At 45.9% G+C, this 22,076-nt stretch overlaps 1 protein-coding gene across 5 annotated transcripts in view; it reads right to left on the bottom strand.

Moving 5' to 3' along the window:
- Window positions 1-498: 498 nt before the first annotated feature.
- Window positions 499-22,076, bottom strand: part of Mknk1 (MAPK interacting serine/threonine kinase 1) — a 42,551-nt gene continuing 20,973 nt past the window's right edge. For 4 of the 5 annotated variants that reach the window (XM_048815441.1, XM_048815443.1, XM_015485042.2 and 1 more), the window contains 9 exons: window positions 19,567-19,646; window positions 17,950-18,023; window positions 13,889-13,993; window positions 10,405-10,460; window positions 6,980-7,075; window positions 5,163-5,357; window positions 4,389-4,553; window positions 3,064-3,107; window positions 499-1,897 (listed from right to left, as the gene is read on the bottom strand). In XM_048815441.1, the coding sequence (XP_048671398.1) occupies window positions 1,651-1,897; window positions 3,064-3,107; window positions 4,389-4,553; window positions 5,163-5,357; window positions 6,980-7,075; window positions 10,405-10,460; window positions 13,889-13,993; window positions 17,950-18,023; window positions 19,567-19,646 (1,062 nt within the window). In that variant the 3' untranslated portion in view covers window positions 499-1,650. The remainder of the gene's footprint in view (window positions 1,898-3,063; window positions 3,108-4,388; window positions 4,554-5,162; window positions 5,358-6,979; window positions 7,076-10,404; window positions 10,461-13,888; window positions 13,994-17,949; window positions 18,024-19,566; window positions 19,647-22,076) is intronic. The other variant, XM_048815444.1, reaches the window with a different exon arrangement.

The raw sequence follows: 22,076 nt of genomic DNA, 5'->3' as shown, positions 1-22,076 counted from the left end.
TGCATGGTGTACACGAAAACTGTGGGCGGGAGGCACTGTTTTTCTGTGTTGCCAGCCCTGGCAGGACAGGCCGTCGGGGACAAACAGGTCCTCAACAAAGGCTCAGCAATGCTAAGGCAATTTGTTCCCGTGGGTGGGGTGGGTTCAGGGACATCTACTAAAGTTCCTTTTGAGATCTGCTAGTGTGATGGCTGTGGACACTGCCTCGCCCTCGCTGAGGGGAGGCTCTAAGGAGTACTGACAGCTTCTGACTCATCTCTGGGTCCCAGTCAAAGTGACGGATAGGCATTTGATGAATCTCATTTCCTCATCTAAAGAAAAGGAAAGCAATGTCTCTTTCCTCTTATTTTTCAGGTCAAACATAGTGTTATATTTGGGGGTCCTGACAAGAGCGCCTTCTGCCCATCTGGTTGGGCTCAGCCTCAGTGCAGAAGCTCTGCCTTCTCAGGTCTGCATGACTGATGCAGGGGAAGAAAGAACCACCAAGCGGGCCACAGCTCAAATTTAAAATAGTTTTATTAAAACAAGCACAATGTGTGATAGCATCATAGTCGTGGTGTTGTGTAGACATCTGACATATGCAACCTATTTATGTAACTCAAAAGCTTATCTGACACTGGCTGCATCTTCATGCTCCCGGGCATCAGGCACCACATGGTGCAGACCAGGGCAGCGGGTGGCCTGCCATTCTCACCTAGGCACAGAGCTCCGTCTAACTGCCCCAAATCTGTGCCATGCTTCATACATGACTCGGGGGATACAGCAGCAGAAGACACTGATACTATCTCTAAGGTGCTCATCCTAGTAACAGCTTAAAACCAGTTAGAACCATAGGACACAACTGATTAAAACCCAAGTCCACGGACATCCCACTCTAGAAAATCCCTGGGCTTGCAGTGAGAGTTTAAAGTTCCATGTGGACTGGAACAGCATGGTTAAAAATCCCATTTTAAAAAATGAAATAATACTGACTTTAGCAGCAATCACAAACAAGGAAGAGGATGATAAATGAGGAACACATTTCGGTCACGGCAAAGAAAGATTATGTGCTTCTCCGCGCTGCACACTGGAAGACTGATCTGGCCTCCTGAAAGAGGAAGGCTCTCTCTGCCCTTCCTGAATTGAGGGGGTGGCTTTGCTCAGCCAAGGGAGAAGACAGGCAAAGAGGACGTCCGGAGGACAGAGGAAGGTGAAGGACTGCCAGAGGAGGGTGGCAGTGCAGAGGGGGAGAGTCAAGTGTGTTGGCAGCCTCTGTCAACTGAGCTTCGGCTTCCTTCTCCAAGCTGGTTCCCTGCAGGCTGCAGCCCCAGCAGCACAGCCCAGTCACAGAGCAGGCTGGATCTGGGGTCTGCAGGCTGGTGAGCAGGTGGAGTCCAGCAGAGATATCCCAGCTGCAGGCGATTATGCAAAGTGACAAGTGATTGCTTTCCTTTTCAAAGACAACCCCTTTGGAAAAAGCTTTTTCCTCAAGGACTCTGGGGAAATGGGGAGGGGGGCATTGGGGGGGCCCTGCAGGGCCTTTGTAAGTGGAAAAAGCCTGATTGGAGCCCCAAAACAGGCCTCTCTGCCTGCTCTGCAGACACTGGCCTCACGGGTTTCCAGGGGCAATACCTGGGCAGGTCAAGGCCTATGAGGTGTGGCTGGAACTGTTCAGAGTCCTGTGGTTGTTGGGCAGGTTGTTGAGCACAGTCCTGTGTCTCCACTGCGGCCAGCATGGGCCAGGGCCCGCCGGCGGGCCAGGCGAGACTTGGAGGGAGGAGAGAGTTTCATGGAGCAGAGGCCCTCCACCAGCACCTCTGGCTCTTCGGCCAGTTCATTCTCCTCATGCTGAGACAGCTGGCGGTTAAGGGCAATGGCCTCAGCTGCAAAGAGGGTCAGGTCCATAGTGCTGCTGTTCCTGTGGGGTGGGGTTGGGGGAGAGAAAGAGAAGAGGGGAACAGGACCTGGGGTTAGCCAGGTCAGCTCTGCAACATGCCTACTCCACACTGGGTTTCGTACTCCTGTCAGATTTTTCTGAACTGCAGGGCGACTCTCTCGAGCAGTTCTCTCCTGGGTTTGACTGAGGCTAGAATGGACTTTGAGCCTCAAATAGCCCTGGGACTGGATGGTCAGAGCAAACGCCTCAACCCTCAACATTCCCTGCTCTGAGCCTCTCTGCACACAGCTCTTCTGGAGGCAGGGCCACACACAGTGAACTAAAGCCACCCATCCCTCTCCCTGGAAGGTCAGGGGTTCCTGGAGTAGGGACTGCCTCTTGATGTGTTTTCCCACAACCCAGCTCAGGGCGAGCCTGTGATGGGCACTTTGGGTTGTTGAATGAATCATTTAAAGGGGACCCTCATGAGGTTTAGCACCTGAAGGCATCTGGAGACAACTCCACAGAAACAGGGAGGGACCTAGCTGGGCAACAGCATCTTGGGGCAAGTGAATTGAGCCCATGCAGGGGAATACCTCCCTGTGTAACTCCTAAAAATTGGCCATGAGAGTGGCTACCTGAAGGGTTTCCCACATAGCTTAGTCCCTGCCTGCTGGGGTAGAGCTCACTGGGAATATATCTAGTTGTTCAAAGGTTGTACAGTCAAACAGCCCATGGTTACTGTGCATGGTAGACCTGGGCTGTTTGACATGGAAGCCATTATCACTACTGTCTAGTAGTGTATGTGACAGCCGGTCCCTCTCCCTTGCAATGCCCCTCACTTCTGCTACTTTTATCAAGAGCAAAAGGACACCTGGTAGAAATAATCCACAGATCAGATCTGTCTGTGGACTGTGAACAGTGACTTCCGGTTAGGTTCAAGTGGGTATGCAGAACAGGATTTTTCCTGCAAACAAAGCAAAGAGGGACTTAAAGGTGCTAGGGGACAAATGAAGCAATCTAGGTGAAAGAAGTGCAGAGAGAGACAGCTCTATAATGGAGGGAGAGGGAGAGAGGAGGGGACTGAGAAGAGCACCTGAGCCTGGGGATGGGCTTCCTATCCCCCACTTCCATCCCAGCATGGCTGAGGGCTTGAAGTAAAGTCCAGGTGGAGGAGAGAAGGGCACTGGGTGTGTGGGAGCATTTACCTCTGGAGGACTTGCGGCGTGGGGAGTCCCTTTTCTGGAGCTTGCTAGAATGGGAAGGACAGATTGTGGGTAAGCACTGCTCCCTCTTTCCAAGAGGTGTCCCACCCAAGCCAGCACAGAGTGGGCAGGTAACTACAGGCTCTCAGCCCAGCACAGGGACTTGTCACTGCTTAAGTGCAGGGCCAGACCTTCAGAGGAGAGAACAAAAGGGTGCACTCTGAAGTCACAGCCGCCTCTGCAAGGACAGCCTTCTTCCCCTGGCAAAGTCTTCACTGCCCTCTGAGACCTGGCTCAAGGGTCATTTCCCCCCTGAAGCAGTCCCTGTTGCCCAACACCTCCCCGTCTTAGTCCCAGCAGAGGTGGGGTCTTGTCCCTTTGTGCCTCTAGCACTTTTCCCAAGTATTCCTCACACTGTCCCTTTCTCCACTAGACCATGAGGACAGGTTGGGCTCCTCTCTAGCACATGGTAGGTGTTCACTCTTTTGTGTGTGTGTGTGTGTGTGGGCTGGGGATCGAACCCAGGGCCTTGTGCATGCAAGGCAGACACTCTACCAACTGAGCTATAGCCCCAGCCCCGTAGGGGTTCACTCTTGGGTGGCTGGAAATTAGGCCCTGAGCCACTCTTGGATTGATCCTCATCTGTGACATGAGCAGGCAACACTTGCCTCTTTCCACTGGCAGGGTGACTGAGGCCAGCTAGGGCCTGGTAGATCAATGAGACACAGTAACTAGCAAGAGGGTTCGACAGACTCCTCAGAGTGGAAGTCAGGTATTGTGACTAACCAAGGAGGATTTTTTTAAAAATGCTTTCTAGTGAAGACGTGAATCCTGAGCATAGGGAAAACACCATTTGCCTTCCTAGCCCCAGCCCCCAGAGCCCCAGGCCATGAGGAGAAGCATACAGTCTTTAGGGCAGCCACACAAGCTTCAGGGCAGCAAGGTCTTGCTTCTCAGCCAGTGGTGTTTTTGTACACGAGGATGGTACTGCAGGCCCTGAATGACAATATCAAGTTGCTTCTGGTCTAGGTGCTTCTGCCAATAGTGGGAGGCATGGCCTATTCCCCCAGAGGGCTGTATGGGGATTTAGTCTATGGCCAAGGTTAGAGCCAAGTCTATGCTGTGTTAGGGGCTGGGCTGGCAGGTAAGGAGGAGTGGGTTCACTGTGCACTGAAGCTACTGAAGCTGCTATACCACCTCATTTCAGCTGGGGGCAATCATTCGGGCTGGGGGTCTTCACTAGCTGGCATGAGAGCTTCTTCATGGCCAAGCTGCTGTGTGCCATGGCCTGGAGAGGTGACATACCACCCTGCCCTGGAGTCACTCACCCCTTGCACCCATGGGTGTTGCAGAACTTGGGCGGCACTGAGTCTCTGCTTTGCATCTCGAACCAGAAGCTTGGAGATGAGGTCTTTGGCCTCACTGGAGATGTGAGCCCAGTCTTTGTCAGGAAACTCATATTTGCCTTCCTGGATGCTCTCAAATAGCTTGTTCTAGGAAAGAAGATTCCTCCTGAGGCCACAGGGCCAGGGCATGGGCAGGATGGGTGGCTCACAGAGTCCATCATCTTGGCTCTAACTGACCTCAGCGGCAGCTGCTGCTCATGGCTAGGGGATGCCACAGACAGGGCCTCTTCCTAGACCCCCACTCTCCCCTAAATCACCAAACAATACGGAATGCCCTCAGCCACTGAGATGGCTAGAGGTATGACGAGTGGGGAATATCACCTGTATAACAAAGCCACAATTCTCAGCCCTTCAGAGAGTGCTCTGTGAACTGGGCCCGGGTGACCTCCCAGGTCTCCTCTCCCACCTTCATTAACCTTGTACTCCTCCCGGTGGCTGCTTCAGGGCTTTGCCTGTCCTGGTCTTCCTTCTCATATTTCTTGACCTTCTTCCCATGGGCAAGACTCGTCCTTTCAGAGTCTGCTCAGGTATGATGTCTCCAGCAAACCCCCCGAACTCCTAGCTGGGCTGAATGCCTGACTATTTCACCCCCTGGCTGCCCTGACAGAAGGGCACTATGAACCCCTTCCAGATCAGGAACAATCTCAGCCTACTGAGCCCCAGGTGGGCATGTGCTGTGGCCCTGGTTACACTCACCTGGCAAACCCTGCACACTTCTCCCCGGTCCCAGCCACAGTCAGTCCCGCAGTGACCTACAAAGGGCGGGTAGCCACTCAGCATGATATAGAGGACCACGCCAAGGCTCCATAGGTCACAGCGCTTGTCATAGAAAGTGGCCTCGTCTCTGAAGACCTCCACCACCTCAGGGGCCATGTACTCTGCAGAGCCGCACTGTGAGGACCAGGTTGGGGAGAGGGAGATGGCAGAGAAGAGAGTTTTAGGGAGAGAGGATGGCAAAATGTCGAACGTAACTTGAGTACGAGGATGGAAGGGCTGGGGTTGGGCTCCATGGTAGAGCACTTGCCTAGCATGTGTGAGGCACTGGGTTCGAATCTCAGCATCACATATAAATAAATTTTTAAAATACAGGTCCATTGACAACTAAAAACAATAAAAAAAAAAAAAAGAGGATGGAAGGATGGAGTGACAGCAGGAGCTTGTCAGGAAAGTCAAGGCTCAGCTGGTATCATCAAGGCATTCAGAGAAGCTTAAACTGAGCCACACTGCCCTGTGGTCCACATGACCAGATCCAAGCCTACTTCTTATCTTTTTTGGTTCCTCTCCAGTGGGCAAAGACCTTGGCCAAAAACTCCCAGGAGCCTCTCCCTGCCTCAATTCTCCATTTAAATGCAGGAAGGGAGATCTATGGCTCCATCCAGCAAGGATTTCTTAAAGTGATTCTTGTCCAGTTTCCCAGGTAACTGGAAGCAAGGAAGCATAAGGATTTAGAATTAAGAGATCATCAAAGCTAGTCTGATGACAAGTTCAATTTCCTTGACCCTCCCATTTATAGATGGGAAAGGCAAGGCCCAGGATAGGTCAAGGAGCTCAGCAGTGGCCGACCCAGGACCAGGATCCAGGACTCCTCCCTCCCACCCTTGCGTAGAAACTGCTGAGAAAAATAAAACATTCTTTTTGCTCCCCACTTCGTTATTTCAGGCTCACTGAGAAGTAGCCCCCACTCCCATCCCACAAAACTAATTTGATTAGAAGATGGTAAGTGCACTTGAGAAAGGATATTTTCTTTGTTATTGGCAATTAGCGTTAATGACTTTGAGAACAAGGTAGCCCCGTGTGTTAAAAGCTAATACAGAAACATTACTAATAATGTTGCTTAGCATAAGAATGATATAGGCATATTTAAAGGCATGTCTTATAAAAAAAGGCTATTAGGAAAATTCACTTATGAAGCATGCAAGTCTCAAAAGAGTCATCCTAATTATAGTGCATCAAACATGTACAAGATATGTCTTAGGAAGAAGCAGCTTCCATCTGGGCATAAAATGTGAAGTGGGAGAAGCAACCGGATAATTCGGCCAAACAATCCTACATGCATATGGCCTGGAACCTCACAGTTCCCGCCACAGAGGCTATTAGCTTTCTTCCATGGGGGTGAGGGGGGAGGGGAAGACTGCTCCCATCCTCCACCACAAGGGGGATTTGCTGACTTCAGCAGAGAGAATGGAACTTGGAGCCATTCACTTTACATGTGCAACATGTGAATGGTGTTTGTTTTCACCTGGGACAAGAGTCAGAGCCTGTGTTTATAGAGACAACCTGTTTCTACCTTAATAGAGAGGGCCCACCCCAAACTAAAACTCCAATCAATGTCAGTTTCATTAACAACTGTGTAGGGGGCAGGCTTGGAAGCTAACAAATCAGGCCTGGAAAGGCTACAGACATTTGATTTTCCTTCTTTAGCTCTCTGTTCTGGATGCCACAACTTTGAATCAGGCACACTCCACCAGCACAGTGCCCAGCAGGAAGGGAACAGGGCACCCGGCCATACGTACAGGGGTGGTCAGCTCTGGTGTGGTTATGGGTGTGCAGGAATTGTTCAGTTTCACCCCACTGCCCAAGTCAAAGTCACAGATTTTCACTGGAGACACCTGCAAAGGAAAAAAGAAACCAGAGATCACAGATCTAAGAAGCCAGAGGGCATGAGGAGACCAGCATGACCACATGGACACATGGCTTGTACAGCTGTCGCACTATAGCTTGGCTCTGTCTACCAGGTCATATTTACTCTGCTTGGGTTAACCAGGTGTCAGTCACCTTAGGGTTTTGTCCAAGATGTGCTCTTCCCCATGCTCCCTTCTTATTTCCCCCCAAAAATGAATGATCTCTATGATGTGAGATGGCCATGAACTCAGAATAATAAAAAGGAACTCTTGCTGGCAAACAATGGCATAGGTAGCAGGAGAGAAGCCAGAGAAGTTCATGTATCTCTAAAGACAGTCCCCTTGAAGCCCACTCAGTGGAGGTCAGAAGAGCTTGGAGTAAAACCCTTGTCCATCTTAGGTGGCTTAGGGTGGCTGACCTGTCCTGGCTTGCTTGCGTGGTCTTTCTCAGTTAAGCACATAAAGTCCTGGGAAAAGTATGATGCATGGTCACCATGGTGGCATCAACTCAGCAGCCAGCTGCACCAGAAGCTGATACTGTACCTGGGACAAGAGGGTGACCTGTGTCTACAGCACACGATAGATGGCCTGGCAGTGCAGGAGGAGGACCGCACAGGGGGCAAGGTGAAATCGCTGGTGAACGCACCTGCCGAGAAGCCCGCACAAGGCTCTCAACTTTTTCTCTCCTTCCTCACATCCCTTTTTGCCTGCCTCTTTCTTTCATTCTCTCTTTTCTTTTTCACTTAGTCTTTTTTAAAAAAAATTGTGGTGAAATAAAAACATGTTATTTTAGCCATTCTTAAACGTATAACTCAGTGGCATTAATTACATCTATGTTGTGTCACCATCACCATCTGTTTCTAAAACCTTCCTAGAAACTCTACTCTAGCATTAACTTCCCATTTCTGCTCATCCCAATCCCAAGTGATTCTTTTCTTTTTTTCCCCAATACTAGGGATTGAACCCAGAGGTGCTCTGCCACCAAGTTACAACCCCAGCCCTTTTTTGAGTCAAGTTGTCCAGTTTGGTCTCGAACTTGTGATCTTCCTGCCTCAGCCCCTCAAGTGCTGGGATTAAAAGTGTGCACCTGACTTCTAACCTGCTTTGTGCCTTTATTAACTTCCCTATTTCAGAGATTTCATGTAAGTGGAAGCATACAGTATCTGTCCTTGTGTGCCTGGCTTCTTCCAATTAGCATAATGTTTTCAAGGTTTGTCCATGTAGTAGGATGTATCAGAACTTCACTCTGATTTGAGGCTAAATAATGTTCCACTGTATGTATACACCACTTTTTGTTTATCCATTCATCTGTTGATGGATACATGGGCTGTTTTCACCTTGTGGCAACTGTGAATAACACTGTAATGCATATCAGTATACAAGTATCTGTTTAAGTCTCTGCCTTGAATTCTTGGGTCATATGGTATATTTTTTTCTTTTCTTTTTTTTGGCACTGGAGATTGACCTCAGGGATGCTGTACCACTGAGCTACTTTCTCAGCCCTTATTTAAAATTTTGAGACAGGGTCTTAGTTGCTTAGATTGGCCTAGAACTTGCAATCCTCCCACCTCAGCCCCCCAGGAGCTGAGATTACTGGTGTGTACCACCATACCTGACTCATATGGCTTTCAATGTTCAGCTAATTGAGGAAATCCACATCTAACATTTTCACCAATAATGTACAAGAATTCTGTGATTTCTCCACGTCCTCACCAACCCCTGTTATTTTTCTTTAAATGGATCTTATTTTATTTATTTATATGCGGTGCTGAGGATCGAACCCAGGTCCTCATGCATGCCAGGCAAGTGCTCTACCACTGAGCCTCAACTCCAGCCCCCTTTTGTTAATTTTCCATTACAAAAATTATAGTCATCTTAGATTGGCAACAGTAGCGTCTCCTTGTGGTTTGATTTGCAATTCCCTAACGATTAAGGATGTTAAACGTCTTTTCATTGCTTATTAGCCATTTGTATCTCTTTTGGAAAATCTCTGTTCAAATCCTTTGGTCATTTTAAAATTGGGTTGTCTGTCTTTTTGTTGTTGAGTTTTAGGAATTCTAATGTATTTTGGATATTAAATCCCTAGCAGATGTATAATTTGCAAATATTTCCTCCCATTCTGTAGGCTGTCTTTTCACTTTCTTATGTCCTTTGATAATTAGCTTCTCTTAATTTTAGTTTTTCTAATTACAAAAAAGGGCAGCAAATCTGTGCCATGAAGAGCAGATGAAACAAAAGATGTTCCCTGTAAGTCAGAGGCAATAACGGGTAGTTCGGAACACCGGTGAGTGCTGGGATCAGTACCTTATTTTAATCTAGCTCTTCTATGTATCACCTGAATAATTTTAAGTTTCTTAACTCTCTGAGCTTTAGTTTCCTCATCCATAAAATAAATATGATAAAAGTATCTCTTCAAGATACTTTATAATACTAAATAAGCCAAAGTGCCTGGCATAGTGTAAGCACTTGAGAAATGTTAATTGATAATTATTATTAACAACCATAAAAATGATAAATTAAAAAGTTCTAGGACAGAATAACTGACAGGAAGTCATAAGATCTTACTAGAGCTGATACAAGAGTTGTATGTCAAAGGCACGTTCTCTCACAGCCATTCCTATGGATGAGCCACAGCTTCACCCACACCAAGGCACGTTGCTTTCGCATTTGCTCATGCATGCACACACACAAAGCTGTGAATGTGGGCTGCCAACACTACTGGGGCCTAAACCTCTCCTAAAAAGTGTTGAATTTGTCAAATGTATGTGTTCTTATAAAAATACAAACACTTTCGTTTATTAGTAGATGGAATTTAGGCCATGTTTAAATTAGTTGCATTTGTTTAAAAGCAAGAATAAATATTTTCTTTTTAATGGGCACCTTGGAAATAAAAATGGAAATAGAAACCCTTTTAAAGAACTTGCTTCCTAATTATTGCCTCTAGTGGTGGATACAGTCTAACCTACATACAAATATCACGTATGGGCAGAGGTGTACCCATGTAAGATTGAGTCATTTCTGACTCACAACTGCTCTAACAGTAGATGTGTTGTACTAGAAAGCATTAATTTTATGCAGGTCTCATATATTTTACAAGTTTGTAGGCTTAAGCCAATCATAGATGACAAAGAGAAAAAAGGAACAAGGGCTATATTGGAATGTTGAAACATTACATACTGGGTCCAATACTCTCACATGTCCATGGCAATCAGCTGAAGTTGGTACCTGAGGCCAAGAATACTACCAACAATCTATATGGAGAGCAGGGTGCTTGCTTGACCAGGATAAGTTGTACATCCAAATCAGGCCTTAAGTACCTTTTCTGGAGATTCACACAATATATTTTCTGGCTTCAGATCGCGGTGAGCAATGCCTGAAATGACAAGCAGCAAGGAAATAGTTAACATATGCACATAATTATCAAACATTCCACACACAATTAATTTTTTCCAAATGCTGTTGTTTGCAGATTAATTCCCAATTATGGTACATTAAAAAACCAACGAGCTGCAGGAGGCAGAAGTAACCAGAGACACAAACCAAAAGCACAGTTGATTCTGCAAGTTCTTTTGAAGCAGTGGCTTTAGAAGTCTGGCAGGGATAAGAAGAGCTAAATGAATCCCAGCCAGCCTACCTTTCAGCACTGCAGTGACAACCAGGAATTCTTATTGTGCAGCCTAACACAAAGCAGAGCAGAGAGCTCTGCAGACGGCAGTGCTTGGAACAGCAATGCAGAAATAATTAGTGCCTGTTTAAGAACATCTCGGGAGGCTTAGACTGCTCTACCTCATTTCTTCTTGTGTAGCTGATTTAAAAAAAAAAAAAAAGATTCCTTCAACATGATTCCCTGAATGTTCGGAGGACCAAGTGTTTGATAACCCCAATTCTGTCTAACTTTCTTCTCACCTACTCTTCAAGGACAGTTTTGGCCACAGGGTGCTGTACTTCAGAGACGACACCCTGCATTTTGGCCAGATCTGCAGAGGGCTTCAAGTAGGAGCTTACCCCTTGAGGGAAGCTGCTGCCCTGCCAGGCATGGTGGCACATGCTTATAATCCCAGCAACTTGGGAGGCTAAGGCAGAAGGATTACAAATTTGAGGCCAGCCTCAACGATTTAGCAAAGCCCTAAGCAGCTTAAAAGATCCTGTTTCAAAATAAAAAATAAAGGGCTAGGGATGTAGCTCAGTGGTTAAGGGCCCTAGGTTTAATCTCCAGCAAACACCACCCCCAAAACAAACAAACAAACAAGCTGCTGACCTGGCCAAGAAGGCACCTGGGAGAAGGGAGGAAGGAAGGGGGGAAGTGAAGGGAGGAAGTGAAGGAGGGAAGAAGGAAGAAAGGGAGGGAGGGAGAAGGGGAGAAATGGAGGGAAGGAAGGAAGGAAGGAAGGAAGGAAGGAGGGATGGACGGATGGACAAAGCACTGACAAATTGGTCTGGGGTGTCCTGGCGGAGGACAGAGAAACCTGCCCCTCCTCCTTCGTTCTGCAGCACCCACAGCACAGGGACAGGTCTGAAAAGTTGAGCAAAAGTCTACTTCTAAGTCCTGGAGAGCAGCGGAGGATCTTGAGGTGGTGGAGAAAGCAGAAAAGCAGACCTTGCCTTAGTCACCAGCAATGATCAGCTGCGTGGGCAGCCTTCCCACTTCCTACTATAGGCAAAGGCCCAGCCCACCTGAGGCACTTCACTAAGAAGAAAAAGCAGAGTTCCAGCAAGCTAAGTAACTTCATCAGTCACCTAATTGAATGAGAACCCAGAGCAACTCAGCCCAGCCTGCACAAATTGAGTCGGACTACTGCTCACTGCACTAAAAGTGAAGGATATTTTCCATTACAGCAAGTGCTCCCACAGAAGGATCATGAGCCGCACACAGAGCCTTAGTTTCCAAATAGGTACCCATGGCCCACTCGTCCCCCGGCCTGAGAATGCAGAGAGCCAGGCTGTCATAATGGGCCTGCCTGTGTGAGCGCACCAGCCATAGAGCTGCTCCAGTTCATTTCCCAGAGGTTAAGCTGCAGTGTGTCCAGTATTTAAAAGTATAGAACTTGTTTCAGGGCTACCCATTCTTGCCCAATTCATCTTCCCAGCGTGAAGTTATTTAGAAAACAGCCAAGTTCAGCTGGAAATCGTTTTTCATCCCCTCCAACTTCTGGTCACACGGGCAGCTGGCCAGCTAGATGTTAACAAGCACTTCAGAACTCCTGAGACACCACCAGCCTCCGTCCCCCGTAGTGCATTCTTGTAAATAAATAAATAAATAAAAAATAAAACCGCCTAGACCCCTCCTCCAAGGTTTGGCTCTTATAAAAAGCATGACCCAGTTTCGCAATCTACAGAGGCAGCTTGGGGAGCAATTGTAAATCTTTGTCAGGCAGGTGTTACCTACATGCATCCCAGCTTTCAAAAACAGAACTGCTGCGATTCATCATGCTGTGGAAAGTAGAGACACCCCCTTCTAGGAATTTTCATCCCAGGTGCGAGGCTCCAATGTGAACACTGTCAGTTTGCAGATCTCTTTCAGCCACTGGAGGAAACCAGGTGGAGTCAATGAACCTGAACCTCTCATACACCTGCCACATCAGCCTGGGATGTGTGCACAGCACGCCTACAGTTGGTCCTCAACACTCACTATCAGTGTGGCTGCCCAGGAGTCACAGTCACGAAGGGAGTGGGGCTAAGTCACATGTTATTTGCTCCGCCTCCACAACCCACCTGGAAGAATGCTTAAAGGGAATCAATATTAGGAATAACAGTGCTTTTTGCCTGTTGGGAGATGAAAGTGGAAGGAACAACATCTAAGAAAGAACTAATATGTGCCAGGAACTATGCTCTCTTTATTCTATAAACACACAATACATACAGAAAAGGCACACAATTGCATAAAGGAATTCATATACACACACACACACACACACACACACACACACACACGGCTTAGAATAGTCCCTAGCACATAACAAGAGCTTTTAAGTGTTAACTACTGTAGATGATGTTCTCATCTCTCCAAATTCTCCCATGACTCTATGTGGCATGCATTGACACAGAGAGCACACAGCTGAAGAGAGGTGAAGCCAGAACTCGGTTTTTCCATGGTACTGCTTTTGGGTAAAATTTTTAAAAAGTATGTAATAGTCCAACAGATTAATGGAAAAGTCAAAATGCTTAATTTGCAAAAAGATTTCATTCACTACAAAAGTACTTAAATTATCAGTCTTAGGAAAAGGATTGCAAGTGAAATGTAATTCAAACAATAGCAACCCATTAGTCACCGCTGCAAAGTTCGACAGATATTGCAAACTTTCATATAAATACAAAATGTATTTTTTAATTTACTGTGAACAAGAGACATACAACCACATATGTCCTATTATGTCAATTTTGAAGTCAGAGATAAACTTTAAAACACTGAAAGGAATGACACTAAAATTTCGTATGAGAATGGTGGTATCACACGTGAGTTTTATGTTCTCCATCAAGAAGGGAGCACCAGGCACCCGGGTACACGTACACACGTGCATGCACACCTTGTTCACTGTCAGATTCATTCTTTTCCCTCCCTCCTTTTCCTGTAGGCCTATCCTGCTTAACAGCTTCACCATCTCCCTACTACCCACAGTGGAAGCCTCGGAGCAGGTTGAAGTGTCCCCACCTCCCCTTCCAGAGGGTGAGCATGACCAAATCTCCAGCTGCCAGTCAGCTGTGCCATCTCCTGGACAAGCCCCCAGCCAGGCCTGTCTCCTCTTCCTTGGTACCCAGAGCTGGCCAGCCCACCCAGCTCACCCAGATGAAGACATGAATCACCTTTGGTATGCAGGAAGTCAAGGGCAGCGGCGACATCCCGCACCACTCGGCTGGCTTCTCGCTCATTGAAGTGCTTCCGCTTCTGGATGTGAGCTAGGATGGAGCCTGGGTTGCAGAGGGGAAGAGAAGAACGGCTTTGTGAACATAGACTTATTTATTGCTAAATGTCCAGCTCCAAATGTGGTGCCTGGCACAGGGGAGGGACAAGAATATATCTGCTGAACAAAACTTGACTGCTACCTTCTGTGCCTGTTTGTGAGGAAGTCCTATGTGCAGAGAACAATCATTTATATGGCAAAAAATATTAATGCCATGGAGGCTAATTTGGCTTCTGGAATCAAAAGAAACAAATGAATGCACGTGGGGCTGAGAGGGCCTTAGAGACATTTGCTTCTTTGCATCTGAGCTCAGATCCAAACAAGTGCACGATTCTTCTAATGGAAGTGCCACTCCTCACTACATATGTAAAGGTCTTGAAAAGTTTGTGGGAGGAACTGCTTTACCTCCTGAACTTTCCCCTTTGTTGTTATTCATTTTGTTGGCAATGGTTAACATTTATTGAGTAGTTACTATGTGCCAAGCACCATATAATGCTCTTAAAAGAAATTATCTCGTCTTCATTACAATTGTATTAAATAGGTAGTATAATTATCCCCACTTTATAGATGGGGAACCTGATGCCAAAAATTGTTAAGCCACTTTCCAAAGATCACACGCTTGTCAGTGGTGGAGACAGGATTTAGGCCCAGGAATTGAGCCTCAGAGCTAGATTCAGAGCAGACTTCCCCTAACAGGACTTGAGGTCCAACTCCTGGGGGGATGGACTGCCCTGAGCCAACCAAACCCTCTTTACTCACTAGGTCTGGCCTCAGGAGAATGTTCATCTAAGTGATATGGCTACAGAGGAGCCCAGCTGCCTCCAGCATTTCATACACATAATTCAAGTCCTGGTGTGTGATGGGGACAGACACAGGCATGAACATATAGCTTGGTTTCATGTGGTCTACACAAACTACTGGAAGCCAGTACTTCTGAGCTGAAGGTATCATTTCTGTGTCCTAAAAATGGTCTGTGCTTCTCATAAATAAAAGGCATTTCTGTATATCAGTGACAAATCCTCTGAGAGGGAAATGAGGAAAACTACCCTATTTACAATAGCCTAAAAAAAAAAAAACCAAAAACTTGGGAATCAACTTAACAAGAGGTGAAAGATCTATACAATGAAAACTACAGAATCCTAAAGAAGGAAATCAAAGAAGACCTCAGAAGATAGAAAGATCTACCTTGCTCTTGGATAGACAGAATTAATATTATCAAAATGACCATACTACCAAAAGCATCATACAGATTTAATGCAATTCCGATCAAAATCCCAATGACATTCCTCAGAAATAGAAAAAGCAATCATGAAATTCATCTCGAAAAATAAAAGACCCAGAATAGCTAAAGCAATCCTTAGCAGGAAGAGTGAAGCAGGTGGCATCACTATACCAGATCTTAAACTATACTACAGAGCAATAGTAACAAAAACAGCATGGTATTGGCACCAAAACAGACTGGTAGACCAATGGTTCAGAATAGAGGACACTGAAACTAACCCACAAAATTACAATTATCTTATATTAGACAAAGGCACCAAAAACCATGCATTGGAGAAAAGATAGCCTCTTCAACAAATGGGGAAACTGGAAATCCATATGCAACAAAATGAAATTAAACCCCTATCTCTCACCATGCACAAAACTCAACTCAAAGTGGATCAAGGACCTAGGAATTAAACCAGAGACTCTGCGTCTAATAGAAGAAAAAGTAGGCCCTAATCTCCATCATGTGGGACTAGGCCCCAACTTCCTTAAAAAGACTCCTATAGTGCAAGAATTAAAACCAAAATCAATAAATGGGATAGACTCAAACTAAAAAGTTTCTTCTCAGCAAAAGAAACAGTCTGTGAGGTGAATAGAGAGTCTAAATCTTGGGAGCAAATTTTTACCCCTCAGCATCAGATAGAGCACTAATCTCTAGGGTATATAAAAAAATAAAAAAGCTAAGCACCAAAAAACCCCCAAATAACCCAATAAATGGGCCAAGGACCTGAACAGACACTTCTCAAAAGAGGATATACAATCAATTGATAAATATATGAAAAAATGTTCATCATCTCTAGCAATTAGAGAAATGCAAATCAAAACTACTCTAAGATATCATCTCACTCCAGTCAGAATGGCAGCTAATAAGAATATAAACAACAATGAGTGTTGGCGAGGATGCAGGGAAAAAGGTACACTCATACATTGTTAGTGGGACTGAAAATTGGTGCAGCCAGTATGGAAAGCAGTATGGAGATTCCTTGGAAAACTGGGAATGGAACCACCATTTGGCCTAGCTATCTCGCTCCTCGATCTATACCCAAAGGACTTAAAAACAGCATACTACAGGGACACAGCCACATCCATGTTTATAGCAGCACAATTCACAATAGCTAAACTGTGAAACCAACCTAGAAGCCCTTCAGTAGAGGAATGGATATGGATAAAAAAAATGTGGCATATATACACAATGGAATATTACTCAGCAATAAAAGAGAATAAAATCATGGCATTTGCAGGTAAATGGATGGAGTTGGAGAAGATAATGCTAAGTGATGTTAGCCAATCTCAAAAAGACAAATGCCAAATGTTTTCTCTGATATAAGGTGACTAACTCATGTTGGTATAGGGAGGGGGAGTATAAAAGGAATAGATGAACTCTCGATAGAGCAGAGGGGTGGGAGGGGAAGAGAGGGGGCAGGGGATTAGCAATGATGGTGAAATGTGGTAGACATCATTATCCAAAGTACATGTATGAAGACATGAATTTCTGTCAACATTATATACAGAGATATAAAAAATTGTTCTCTATATGTGTAATAAGAATTATAATGCATTCTGCTGGCATGTGTTTAAAAAATAAAATCAATTAAAAAAATGGTCCGTGCTTACTTATTTTTTTTTTTTTTTGGTTTGGGGAAGGGATGAAAAAAATGGGGAAGAACTGTCAAAGATCTTTCGCCTGCCAGTCAAAGGAGCCCAACATGCTAGAAAATATTTTCAGAAAACTAGTGCTGTAGTGAGTCTCTTATTTCTAAATTTGTTAAAATGGAAGGCAGAAAGTAATACTCTCCATATTTCTAAGACATCCCCAGTGTGCTCAGTTGTTTTAATATCGAGAATCAACATTCACTGTGCCCTTAGTGCCTGCCCGGCACAGTGCTAAATGTTTCCCATGAACTATCTCATTTAATCTTCACGGTAACCTACTAAAATATGTGCTACCAATATCCCCATTTTACAGATGAGAAATGGTTAAGGGACTTGCCCAAGGACACAGGCCTGGTAAGTAACAGAGCTAGACTTAAGCTTAGCTTTGTTCATTTCTAAAGTGTGCTCCCTTGACCACCAAGGCTCTCCGTGTGTCCCTCCACTCAGCTCCACATTCACCTTGCAAGTGTGTCCTAGGGTTGGGGTGAGGGCCGGGGAGGGAAAGGGCTTCTCTATTCCCTTCATTATGTCAGAAAAGCAACTTAAACACATATCCCAGTGATGTGTGTGGGCGACAGCAGTGTGGTGTGGGCAAGATGGCATCCTCCTGTCTGAAGAATGGAACGATCTTGGCCTCCCCTCTGTCACAGTTCTGTGTCCTAAACAATGGGCCCTCTTCTCTCTGCTTAGCCTTTTCAGACTTCACAATGTAAGCTAGCGCTTCCGCCCCATAATTAATTTAGTTAAATGGTGAATATGTCAAAACAGGGATTGATAAATTGATCACTAAATGTATCTATATATGACTCCTATTATAATGAAAAGGCATTTATAGAATGCCCACACAGGTGACATTCTAAGCTCTGCAAAATGCTAATTATCATCCTTCCCTCCGGCTTCCCTTCTCCCAAATCAAGGGCAGTTTTTAAGTCCTTCATCCTTTTTATTAGCTTGACTCGTTTTAGAAGTCTCTGGGATTCATGATGGATGATCACCACCCTGGGTCTTAATCCGAAGTCCAAACACATACTCAACAGGAAGTACCTCCTTGCAGTTTCTCAAAGACCAAATAAAATCTCGAGTCATCTTCGAAGAACTCAATCAGCTCCAAAATGTTCCTTAAATAGGAAAAAATTGGGGGAGGTTGTATTACATATTAAAGTCCACTTACAAAATACAAATTAAAAAATATACAACACCCTGTAGTGGGGCAGAAATCAACTTGAAATCAGAATGCTTATTAAAGACCCATGTTTGAGGAGCAGCCAACGGTGTTAGCAAGATTCAGGTCACCTTATCTTTCCATAATGTTTAGTCTCTGGTGTTTTCGCCAACTCTGTGCTGTCAAACCCCAACCCTAAAACCCACTAGGTAGAGTTATAAAAAAGTCCCGGTCACATTAAACTGAATAAAATCTGCAGCCGACTGGAAGCAATTGCGGCTAATAACACTGAATAGTAGGTGTGTGTCCTGGAGGCAAGCAGCAAATAATTACTTGCCCTCCCTCTTGCCCATAAATCACGGGGCAGTATTTACATTGCCTGGAGAAAATGGAAACATCTGTCAAATAGACTTGGGGCCTAACGTGGGCACCGCTAGACCCTAACTGCTAAGCGCTGCTTAATGAAACGGCCGTGTTCCTGGCCACTGTAGCACTTGTGGCCTTCCCCGGTGAGCACTCTCTGTCTGCCTGAGTATGCGGTGCTCTGCCAACAAGGTCGTCTTGTAACTCAGTAGGGAAGCCACCAGCCTGGATATTGGAGGTGTTGGGGTTTTTTTTCTTTGAAAGAATGAAATAAACCAAGTGGAGTCTCTAATGCTGAACTAAGAAGCTGCAGGGCTAAAAATAAAAATCTGTCCCTCATAAAAAATGCCGACCACTTTGGGAGACACGAGGCTTTTACTAGTGTGCAGGCGTCCAAATAAGATGGCCAAAATGGCCTAATTTGAAAGAAGATTGTAGAGGCAGTGCCTGGAGTTAAATCAACAGCAGCCCCTGTCCTCCAAGCTTAATGACAAAGCCATCAATACCAGGCCACTGGCTCCCTGCTGACCCTGCCATGGAGGGAGAGAGGGGGAAGCCAGTCTTGGAGGTGACCCTGATTTAAAGCCACAGTGGGAGGGCCACTCATTTGGAGCAGCCTGAGATGGGGCTGGAGGTTACCATGGCCCAGTTATCAGGCCAGGAGGTTCGGAGCTGGCTCTGGCACCCGCCATTGGTGGTTCATTAGGAACCGAGAATAGCAGCAAATATTCTTAACACCTTCATTGTTCTCATCTTGGCATTTAGGCAGCCCTAAAGATTTCTACCAGGCAACACTCAGCAGCCTAGCTTCCACAGGAACTTGGAAGAAATGAAACATCATCTCCCTCCAAACATCACCCCCAACTAGACACTGGTTCAGACTTCTAACTTACCTTAACAGGCGAGATTTACAGCATTTCACCTAAAGAGAAGATGGCTTCTTCGGGGGTGGTTACTGCTGCTTCTCCTCCCTCCCTCCTTCCCTCTCTCCCCAAGAAAGATGGAAGGAGTTTTACTTGCAGTGTGGGGAAGGAGTGGGAGCGAAGTGCTAGGGTCAGGGGATGGTGTGAAGTAAACTCCTTTTTGGTGGCCAAATGTCTCCCAGAAAAGCGATGAGTCCCCCGCACAATACTCACTTGTTTCCTTGACACTGGTAGAGCGTCTCCACCTCTCGGAATACCCGGCTACGACTGTGCCCTGCTTGTTTTTCGATGATCTGTGGGAAGAATAAAATCTATCACATACACCCACCTGACTTCAAAACAGCCCCTCAGTAGGAGCTCCCTGGGGAATGCAAGGCCAAACACAGTCCAAATTCAGTTTCCAGTGGAAGTCTGGAGTAGGCTGAGGCGACATGGGCACTGTAGCTCTGCGGGAGTAGCAGACTGGCCTGAGGGCTTCCAGCCCAGCTCTGGCCACACACGATAGCAAGGAAAGCTGCTGCCCCCAGCTGCCCAGCAAAAACTGAGGCAGCCAGAAAGACAGAGCTACCTCTACTTGGCTCCCTGTCCTGAAGGGTAGCTTTCTGCTTTTTGAGGAGTGACATCCTCTACAGAGGAAACTTCTAGAGCTGGAGGAAGGGGAGGGTGAGAAGGACAGGTGAGGAGGAACTAAAGCCTCTAGTGCCTGCTCAATGCCACACTGCAATTCCCCCAGGCAGAGGTCAGCACTTTCTCTTCTGAGAACCTGCTCTTTAGCAGACCCTGTGTTAAGTGATATATAGACCTAATCTTGGGTAACCCTTACAGTAATACCAGAAGGTAGGAAGATGATCCCAAAGAGCTGATCCCAAAACCCTCACTACCCCACACCTGCTCCTAGCCTAGGTAGCTTCTTCCAGCTCCTAGAGCTCCTTCTCACCTATGAAATTGTGGGTTGCTTCCTCCCTTCTCTATCTGAAGATACTTGCCAAATGCCAACTGCAGCAATGCGTGAGCCCACAGAGTAGCAGGTGATTTATGTGGACCCAAAAGGAACCTGCAGGCAAATTTTCTGCAGAGCTTCGCCCTGCCTCACAGCTAAGACGATGATGTCCTACTCCTTCCTTTAACACTGCTGAGCACAACACTTCAAATGTCTACAATATGTTGTAGCACAAACATCCATGACCGATTGTAATTTTCTAAATAAGCCCACATCAGTCAGTAAACCAACTGTGGGTCCATTTTCTGAGCAGTCAGTGAGGTACAGTACTGGGGAACAGGAGCTATTTGACTTCAAGCTATTCAATCTCATTCACCAAGCAGTTTAGGTCCAAGTCAGGGAGAACTTTCCAGCAGGCAAGCTTTCAGCAATAGCATAATTTTCTTGGAGGAGGGAATGGGCTCTGGCCTTTGTGGAGATGGGGAGCCAAACATGGACAACTATTTGGGGAGTCTTAGAGAAAATTTGAAGCAGACTATTTGGACATTCCATTCTGACTCTGAGGTTCATCAGAAGGATGCCTGTAAGGAAAGTTGTCATAAATAAAGTCTTGCAGAGTTCTGTTAGGAGAAGTTACCCATCTTTAAGGAGCTTTTAGAGAGTAGAAAGACATAAGACATGAACAGAGCTGCTGGAAAAGACTTACTAAGCTGTCCAAAGTTGTCAGGGGTACATGGAGCTAGGGCCGAGTTTTTCTTCTGTGACCCAAATTGGAAGAAATAGATCTGTCATCCATGGATGTATCAAACCTCTGAAATCGATTTACATTTGTTGTTTTTATCACCTGCGTAATTTTTTAAATTACTTGTAATTTATACCAATTTATTTCCAAAAAGGAAAGGAGGTAGCTCACTTGCTGCCAGGTTGAAACAACACCCCAGCAAGAAGGACTGTGGCTCAGCAGAAGTGTTCTTCCCAATTCACAGCTTGGGACTGCAGAGAGTTGGTGAAAACAGAACGCCTTTCTTTCAGGAGTAGGTTTGCCAGGGCTTGTGGACAGGGGGCAGCACTGAGACACAGTGGCTCAGATGACTGCCTGGAAATCAGCTTGAATTGCTCCCTTGGCTTTCATAAGACCTTTTCTCTTGCTTTGTGATCCTCCAACAGTGGGTCTTACAACCACCTGGGGAAACTGGTGAAAAGAGACTCAGGCCGTCTCCTGTACAGAGAAACCCGGCTCTCTGTGTTAGCCCTCCGGTGCTCTGACATACAATGCAATTTCAACATGCCCTCCACCAGGGTTCTCAGACTGCAGTGAGGATCCAAATCACCTGGATGGCTTATTGATATTCACATTACTGAGGCCACCCCTAGTTATGATTGAGCAGATGTGGGATAGGTACAGATTATGTGCATTTCTAACAAGCCCCCAGTGCGCACTATGCTGCTGGCCCAGGGACCTGACTTTGAGAACCACTGTTCTACCACCATCTCTTCTTCTACACTGAATGGCCAGTGGTACAGAGCACAGAGCAGTGAATGAGCCACTCCAAGGTCATGAAGCTAATTAAAGCAGAGTGCTCTGGTCATTTTAGTTTTAATCTTCATCATCATGATAATGTATATTACTTGTATAGCAGTTTGTAAAGTGTTTCTACCTCTATCAGTTCATTTTAACTTTTATCTTCATAATCACCCCATGTGAAAGAAAGGGCAGGAATCGTCACCTGCATTTTAGAGATGTAGAAAATGAGGCTTAAGAAGATTCTATGACTTGCCCAAT

The sequence above is a fragment of the Marmota marmota genome, unplaced genomic scaffold, assembly GCF_001458135.2.
Source record: "Marmota marmota marmota unplaced genomic scaffold, marMar, whole genome shotgun sequence".
Taxonomy (NCBI): Eukaryota; Metazoa; Chordata; class Mammalia; order Rodentia; family Sciuridae; genus Marmota; species Marmota marmota.
The sequence above is the reverse complement of the archived record's forward strand: the minus strand, read 5'-3'. Positions and strand labels throughout refer to the sequence as shown.